We start from the raw sequence: 8,759 nt of genomic DNA, 5'->3' as shown, positions 1-8,759 counted from the left end.
GCATGCAGGGTTTGAAATGTGACGGAAATAACTCCCTGTGTATTCAGATGTTCCACTAAAGCTGTCTTTTCCTCTGGAAAGCTTGATGAATATGGGGCATCTGTTCAGTCTAGTGGCAGGAAATAAATAGATTGGGAGACACACAGAGCACAAAGTGGCAGAAGGGGAAACCAGCTGTATCACATCTTATCAGGCCTCACATTCAATGTATACTAGGAATGCACATGATTTTCATTCTTGAAACTTTTATACCCCTCCCCGTTCATCCAAGCACTGTAAAAGGCACTGAAGGGAGGAAAAGTCATCATAGACAAAAATTACATTATTAGGACAAAAGATTAGTTATGTAATCCTTCCTACTGTGTGTGTATATATATATATATATATATATATATATATATATATATATATTACATACACAGTACAGACCAAAAGTTTGGACACACCTTCTCATTCAAAGAGTTTTCTTTATTTTCATGACTATGAAAATTGTAGATTCACACTGAAGGCATCAAAACTATGAATTAACACGTGGAATTATATATGGAATTATATACATAACAAAAAAGTGTGAAACAACTAAAAATGTCATATTCTAGGTTCTTCAAAGTAGCCACCTTTTGCTTTGATTACTGCTTTGCACACTCTTGGCATTCTCTTGATGAGCTTCAAGAGGTAGTCACCTGAAATGGTCTTCCAACAGTCTTGAAGGAGTTCCCCGAGAGATGCTTGGCACTTGTTGGCCCTTCACTCTGCGGTCCAGCTCACCCCTAAACCATCTCGATTGGGTTCAGGTCCGGTGACTGTGGAGGCCAGGTCATCTGGCGCAGCACCCCATCACTCTCCTTCTTGGTCAAATAGCCCTTGATGCCTTCAGTGTGACTCTACAATTTTCATAGTCATGAAAATAAAGAAAACTCTTTGCATGAGAAGGTGTGTCCAAACTTTAGGTCTGTACTGTATATATATATTTTCTGCAACATTTTTATTTTTTTTAACTTTACTCTTACTGTAAAATAATAAATAGACAAACAAATTGATGCTAACTGGGGCATAAGGGGCATAAGAGAGCGATCCGAATGATATATCCAAAGGTATGAATAGCCACAGAAGAAATGAAAGTCTATGCTGATTTAATGAACCCAAGACACCTCAGAAAGCACTGCTGTAAAAAAAAAATGCTTATTGAAGTTTGAAGCAAACCAAACATATAATGCAATATGAGTATTTTCTATCCACTTTATATTGCCCTTTTTCACAGGTTTACTATATGAATATTATTTCAAATATATTCACTAATATTTTGTCTAATGCTTTTTATACTAAAACATATGTATATCCATGTTGATATTGTTTGAAGCCTACATGTTGTGTCAATTGAGTAAATATGATTTAATGAATCAAACTCAGTAATACAAACTGTAACTAAACGTAAACAAAAGAATCATGAACCAATAGGGATGCCCAGACCCCACTTTCAGAACTGTGAGCACTGTGTTTGTACATTTTCCGATCATGGTGCATTATAGGATTGCAGTAATTCAATTGACAAATTTACTGACAAATTTCTCTACTGCGTTTTTTGGACACCACTACAAAATGGTAGGGTTTAAACGTGCATTTATATTTAAAAAAAAAAAAATAAATAAATAAAAAAAGAACCCTAACCAGCCAGTTGAGTGAAATGTGGTGTCATGTTACTTTCATGTGACTCATTCTTCAACTTTCACTTGAGCTTCCGGATGCCAATGATTCAACAAAAAGCATTGGATAATCTCCCTAAACTTTTAAGGTGAAAGATGAAATCTTGAAGGTGCTCAGAAGTTAAACGATAAAGAAATTAACGATGTCCCCGAATTATATCGAACTGTTAGCAACTATATAAGCTGGCATCATAATCACTCTCAATTCTGTATTGTCATGTCTTTCTCGTTAACAGAGGCGTGTGTGTGTGTGTGTGTGTGTGTGTGTGTGTGTGTGTGTGTGTGTGTGTGTGTGTGTGTGTGTGTGTGTGTGTGTGTGTGTGTGTGTGTGTGAGAGAGTGTGTATGTATGGTGTTTGGGTGTGTGTAAAGTAATGGACCAGCAAAGACAACGCACTCTTTCCACGTCAGGGGAAACACTGTACCAGGTTCTTGGGGTTACTAAGAATGCTACACCAGATGACATCAAAAAGTGCTACAGGTAAGAAACCCAACCCAAACTCTTTATCTATGTATAACTCTGTAGTACTATAATATATATTATGGAACCCCCGTGTGCGAGAGCCTTGTAATACGAGGATTTCGGTGTAGGAGCGATTTTTGTAGGTGTACGAGCATATTTCAGGAAGACAAGCATTTCTTTTGACACATTTGGTTCCAGTCACGCATTCTGCTCGTCGCTCGTCACCTCCATCCCCACGGTTCATACTCAGTCGCGTCACAGACATTGTTCTGAGTGCGTTCTCATCATTCTCTTGTGTGAATATTGCGCTCGGTCTGTTTTTATAGTGTTCGTGTTTTATTTCACTATAAATTTAGCATCATGGGTCCCAAGAACTGTAGTGATAGTGTGGAAAGGAGGTTGTAAAAAGAATAACCATTAAAATAAAGAAAGTAATTGTAGAAAAGCACGAACATGGTGTACGCACACAAGATTATGGCATGTCTAGTTCAACAGTAAGTACAATCATTAGAAACAAATAGCTATTTATTTGTTTGTTTATACTTTGTTACAAGTATATTTGTGTGTTAAATTAGACATACATTTCTTTTTTAAGATGGGAGAATTTATTTGCAAATTATGGTGGAAAATAAGTATTTGGTCACCTAACAAAAAGCAAGATTTCTGGCTCTTACAGACCTGTAACAACTTCTTTAAGAGACTCCTCTGTCCTCCACTTGTTACCTGTATTAATGGCACCTGTTTGAACTCGTTATCAGTATAAAAGACACCTGTCCACATCCTCAAACAGTCAGACTTCAAACTCCACTATGGCCAAGACCAAAATCTGTCAAAGGACACCAGAAACAAAATTGTAGACCTGCACCAGGCTGTGAAGACTGAATCTGCAATAGATAAGCAGCTTGGTGTGAAGAAATCAACTGTGGGAGCAATTATTAGAAAATACAAGACCACCGATAATCTCACAAGGGTCCATCACAGAAGTAGAGTCCTCGTGTTGTGCGTCAGGTGAAGGAGCTGCTTGAAAAACCAGCTGCATGAGTGCTGCAGCATTGCTTTAAGTTTTACACTGCAACAAGTTGGTTTGCTTGGCTGTCATCCCAAAAGGAAGCCTCTTCTGAAGCTGGCTCACAAGAAAACCTGTAAAACATTTTGCTGAAGACAACCTGTCCATGAGCATGAACTACCGCAACCATGTCTGTTTAAAAATGTGTCTCCAAACCTGAACCCTATTGAGCACCAGTGTGAAATCCTCAAGTGGAAGGTGGAGGAGTGCAATATTTGTAACATCCAGCAGCATTGTGATGTCATTATGGAGGAGTGAAAGAGAATCCCAGCAACAACCTGTGCAGCTCTGTTGAATTCCCTGGCCAGCAAGACTTGGGTAAAATGACTGCCGAGTTAACAATGGTGCTCACACAAAATATCAACAGTTTAGTTTGTACAAGTTTATTTAGGGTATACTCACTTTTGTTGACACAAAGCTGTTACTATGACAAAAATGGTTGTTATTTTAAGAGGACAGTAAACCTGTACTACTATACGAGCTGCACATTGACTACTGTAAACTATTTCTATGATTTATTTCTATAATATAGTACTAAAATGGATGCTGAATTGTGTTGGGTGGTACTCACTTTTGTGAAATACTGTGTATATTGTGTGTACTGTGTGTATATACATATCACTTTTTTGTTTCATTATTTATTATGCATTGCAAATTGTAGTAGACTTTTCTTCATCATGTTATTTTTGTTATTAGTAGCAAAATTATTTTTGGTAAATATATAAACGATAAAGCAATAAAAATTGCATTTTAAATTATATTAATCCAATTAAATAAAATTAGATATTCTGTGTATTCTTCACATTTATTTTTATTTATTTATTTTAAAACATTATTTTTCAACAGCTTAATGACAAAGGAAAAAAATAATGGTTGGCGTGTTTAAGTGTTTCTAGACACTTAAACACGGCTGTGATTGTAGATTGAGTGAAAAGAAATGAAATGAAAAAAAAAACTGTCTTTACTTTACTTCTCATCACATTTTGCCTCCTTTGCTCATATCATAGGAAACTAGCTCTGAAGTTTCACCCAGACAAAAACCCTGATAATCCAGACGCAGCTGAGAAGTTTAAGGAGATAAACAACGCTAACGCCATCCTGACTGATTCCACTAAACGCAACATCTATGACCAGTACGGCTCCCTCGGTCTCTACGTGGCTGAGCAGTTTGGAGAGGAGAATGTTAACACGTACTTTGTGCTGTCCAGCTGGTGGGCCAAAGTGAGTGTATATACACCCACTCGCACATAAACACACACATGTACATTGTAACGTACGTTTTGTAAAAATGTTATCGCCGAGGCACCATTTCGGGTCTGACCATTTTCAGTGAAAACAATAACCTTTTCGATGTTTTATTTGTCAACTGCAGGCGCTGTTCATCTTCTGCGGCATTGCGACGGGTTGCTACTGCTGCTGCTGTCTGTGCTGCTGCTGTAACTGCTGCTGTGGGAAGTGTAAACCACGACCTCCTATGGATACCGATCCTGAGTTTTATGTCTCGCCTGAAGACCTGGAGGCTCAGATGAAAGCCGATGAGAGAGGTGAGACCAAAGAGCAAGTTCTCTTAGAGGGTTAAATGGGTCACATTTTGAATATCGCCTTGAACACGAGTCCAACACAAAAAGGGTGCTTTCAAATGTATCCACCTGGGAGAGTGTTTTGGAAAGATGTCTTGATTTCACTCAAATAAACAGTGTCTCTGGGCTGATAGAAGGCCAATATGTAAATATATGCTTTTTTTTTTTATTATTATTTATTTATATTTTTATTTATCCAGATTATTGTGGACAAAGTCAGGGCAGATGAATTATTTTGAACCCATGCATCATTAATTTTTTGATGCAATTTTTTTGTTTGTTTTTGAGGGCACTGATTCTGTGGAAAAGAATGAGTGAGTGGCAAAACCTTTATAATCATGCAAGTCACCTTGATTTCCTGCTACTAGCCTGCTTAGAAGACAGTTCACAGTTGCCCCTACTGTTTAGGATGCCTTTCCAAGATACCAAAAGTAAAAGACAAAATAAAATATTAAAATAAATATTTGTAACGGCATGGCTCGTTTTTTGCACACAGACGGTGAGCCCATCATCGTGCAGCCTTCCTCAGCTACAGAAAGCACTCAGCTGACAACAGATGGTCACCACACCAGTTACCGCACGGACACTGGCCTCAACTAGACAACTCCACCACTTTCCCTCAATTAGAACACCAGACCAGCAGAGGGAGCCATCCTGCGTCCTCCAGCCCAGGGACTGCTGAGAGGGCTGAACGAGTGGACAGGTGTCCGTCCACCTCTGCTGTGAAATGTCAAAGCTCTCAAAGTTCAGGCTTGTATCTGCACATGTAACAGAGCAAGGTTTTATTTGTACTTTTATTTTTTGCGATTTGAAAAACCCAGCTTGTTTGACACTTTCTCATGTCCCCCCACACAGTCCCTCCATACAGCCCCCCCCCCCCCACACACACACACACACAGTCCCTCCATACATCCCCCCCCCCACACACACACACACACACACACACACACACAGTCCCTCTATACAGTCCCCCCACACAGCCCTGATCAGTCATGGTTTTTCAAAATTTATAGTAGTTCTTAATAATTAATATTCACATTGTACTTGGACAACCATATATACAATTATTATAATTGATTAATCTACAATTGAAAGATCTCTGGAATTCAAAAGATGAATTATTAATACTTGTAATTTTACAGACTCTAATATTTAGCATCTTAGCTTTTAACATATTTTTTTTTTTAACGCACAGCAACCAAATAGCTTTGCATGTGTACGGAATATAGAAAGGATTAACAAATTATCCACATTTTAATTAGTCTTTAGTTGTTGTTAGTTAGTTTGTTTTAATCCACAATTTTAGCAAAGAAAAGTGTACACTGCCTGGCTTCTATGTAGCCTGCATCTATTCAACATTATTTTTTCAAGCAGTTTCTATTTGCTTTTCAAATCCCACACATATTAGATATAAATACTTTGTAATTTGTCGGTATTATTGGGGGGTGTGTGTGTGTGTGTATACTAGACACAACAATATGAATATCTGTTCGTTTTCACGTTCTAAGAGCATTGGCTGGTCCCCATAAGGATGTTGTGTCAATTTAGGTTTAAAAATAGGATTTGTTAGCTGTGTTAGTAATTATTTCAGTGAGTGGTCCTCATATGGCATGTGTGTGTGTCCTGTGATAGGAATCCAGTGCTATCAGTTGAGGTTTGAGGACTGTATCATGAGGATTTTGAGACTGTATAGGGGTTTTATAAGGGTGTACAGCCCTGTTATGGGGGTTGGGGGATGGTCCAACCCAAAAAACAGCAAAATATGACACTTTTATTGGGTTTTGATAATAAATCACTGGTCAGGAAATGAGCAAGAAAATAGATAAAGCAGAATAGTATGGTCCAGTGTTTCCTCTGATTATTATGAATTTACTATTGTGCACACAAAGACGACCCCCCCCCCCCCCCCCCCCCACACACACACACACACACACACACACACACACACACACAGTTCATTACAACCAATGTAAACAAGCAAACAGTGTTTGATTGTTGCTAACCTCCTGACCACTGATTTGTTGTTAAGATCATTAATACAGATTTTGCCATTTTGGGCTTGGCCAATTGTGAAGGAACTGTTTCTTTCATTAACATTTACGAATTACTTGTCTAATTAACTGTTTGTGAAAGAACAGCAGTCAGTTATTTTGTTGATGTTTGTTTTTTTTGTTTGTTAGTTAGTTTCTTTTTTGGTAGTAGGTGTAACTGAAGCTGCATGTTTATTTTCCCAAAAGTCTTTAGGTCACATGGGAAAGTGTGTAACGTGTCGAAATACATAACGTCTCAAATGTCTTATTTATCATATTAGCTGGTCGTTTCCTCATAGTACAAAGACATACTGTATGTTTGAAACCGAAATAACTGAACTGTGCAAGACGCATAGGAGAAATACAATTGTGTAATCGCAAAGATTATTTGTACAGGGGAGTTGTACATTGGAATTGGATTATGTAGGATCAGATGTATGCAGGTATAATGTGTAAACAGTAATATCATTACGTAACATAATCCTGTGAAAAGTAATCATGACTCAGCTTCTGTGGTCTGTGCTCTCTCTCTCTCTCTCTCTCTCTCTCTCTCTCTCTCTCTCTCTCTCTCTCTCTCGTGTTGTTCCTTCCTCACTGACCTCCAAGGACAAGTATCATTTAGAATAATTTCGGTACAAATATATTACAGTTGCATTAATAATAATGTCGAATTGTAATGTATGATTTAGTTTTATGAATGTATGGGAAAAGAGCTGATGTGTCTGTGCATGTGTGTTTGTTTTGTTTGTTTTTCACACAATGTAAGGTACATTTTCCTGAAATCTATTTTCTAAATCTAATGATGAAACTAGAACTAGATGACCTGTATTTGAAGAATTACTCATCCATGTATGGAGTGTTTGTGTAATTTAAAACCTATTTTGTGTAGTTCATTTTATAATTTAAATGTAGCTTAGCATTTTAATTATGTGTACATATCATACACTGTTGTCTAGCTTAGTTATGGTCTTGTATGCCAATAAAAGAATTGTAACGCCAAATTCACATTTTAACAGCGATTCCGAATATGTAATCACTGACTACAAAGTGATCACAACCGTTGTGAGCCATCAAATCTTCACAATTTGGATAAATTACCTGAGGACACTTTTCTGTTCCATTTGTATGGTGTTCATTACTCTTTATCTCAATAATGAAAGTGTGTGTGTGTGTGTGTGTAAGCACTATCAAAAGAAAAGTGAGCAATCTTCTTCCAAATTATTTAGACATGCTAAAGATTTAGAGACAATGTGATCTAATTTATTTTCGTATGCTTTTAAAAACTAGTTTCAGTGATGTGTGTATGGCTGTGGCCATTCAGCTAAAAATGCTGACTTGTTTTGTACTGTGTAGATGTTATCTGTTAAGTTGCGGGCCTGTCACTGTTGCAGGGATACTGTGTGTGACAGAGATGTGATCTGTTTATTTCCTGTTGTAAAATAAATGTTTCTGAACCTCAATGGAAAATCTTGTCTTTTTTTTTTTATTTTATTTATTTATTTGAATTTTTTTATAGCCACTCTACAGTATTCTTATACTATGTTTCTCTAAAGGACCTCTTTCCAAGGTAGAGGTTCACAATATGGATAAAAGTTTGTGGACACCTGCTTATAAGATTCGTATTTGTTTTTTAAACACCCCGTTACACATTCAGTCCCCATTTGCTCCACTTTTCTGGAAAGATGTTCTACTAGTTTTTGGAGATTTGGTTATAGGGATTTGTGCTCATTCAGCCACAAAGGTGTAAGTAAAGTCAGGTACTGATGTAGAGTGAGGAGGCCTGGGGTGCAGTCAGCATTCAAATTTATCCTTAAGGTGTTTACTTGGGGTGAAGTCAGAGCTCTATAGCAGGCCACAAAAGATCTTCCACTCTAATCTATGTAAACCATATCTTAATGCAGCTGGCTTTGTGCATAGG

At 37.5% G+C, this 8,759-nt stretch overlaps 1 protein-coding gene across 1 annotated transcript; it reads left to right on the top strand.

The window, feature by feature from the left end:
* The first annotated feature begins 1,953 nt into the window (after positions 1-1,953).
* On the top strand, positions 1,954-5,709 carry dnajc5ab (DnaJ (Hsp40) homolog, subfamily C, member 5ab). Its single transcript, XM_083570277.1, has 4 exons — positions 1,954-2,183; positions 4,239-4,452; positions 4,604-4,775; positions 5,308-5,709. Exons 1-4 carry the CDS (start codon positions 2,077-2,079, stop codon positions 5,409-5,411), a joined length of 597 nt encoding a protein of 198 aa, XP_083426403.1. The 5' UTR covers positions 1,954-2,076; the 3' UTR covers positions 5,412-5,709.
* Positions 5,710-8,759: the final 3,050 nt, after the last annotated feature.

Source organism: Silurus aristotelis, assembly GCF_946808225.1.
Source record: "Silurus aristotelis genome assembly, chromosome: 19".
Classification (NCBI taxonomy): Eukaryota; Metazoa; Chordata; class Actinopteri; order Siluriformes; family Siluridae; genus Silurus; species Silurus aristotelis.
Note: the sequence above shows the minus strand (reverse complement) of the source record. Positions and strands in the feature narration are given on the sequence as shown.

What these genes read in the sequence shown, in the direction of transcription:
- dnajc5ab (XM_083570277.1), top strand. Translation starts at nt 2,077, where the DNA reads ATGGACCAGCAAAGACAACGCACTCTTTCCACGTCAGGGGAAACACTG. An exon ending in GACATCAAAAAGTGCTACAG is followed by an intron (nt 2,184 to 4,238) that starts GTAAGAAACCCA and finishes CTCATATCATAG; the next exon opens with GAAACTAGCTCTGAAGTTTC. An exon ending in GATGAAAGCCGATGAGAGAG is followed by an intron (nt 4,776 to 5,307) that starts GTGAGACCAAAG and finishes TTTTGCACACAG; the next exon opens with ACGGTGAGCCCATCATCGTG.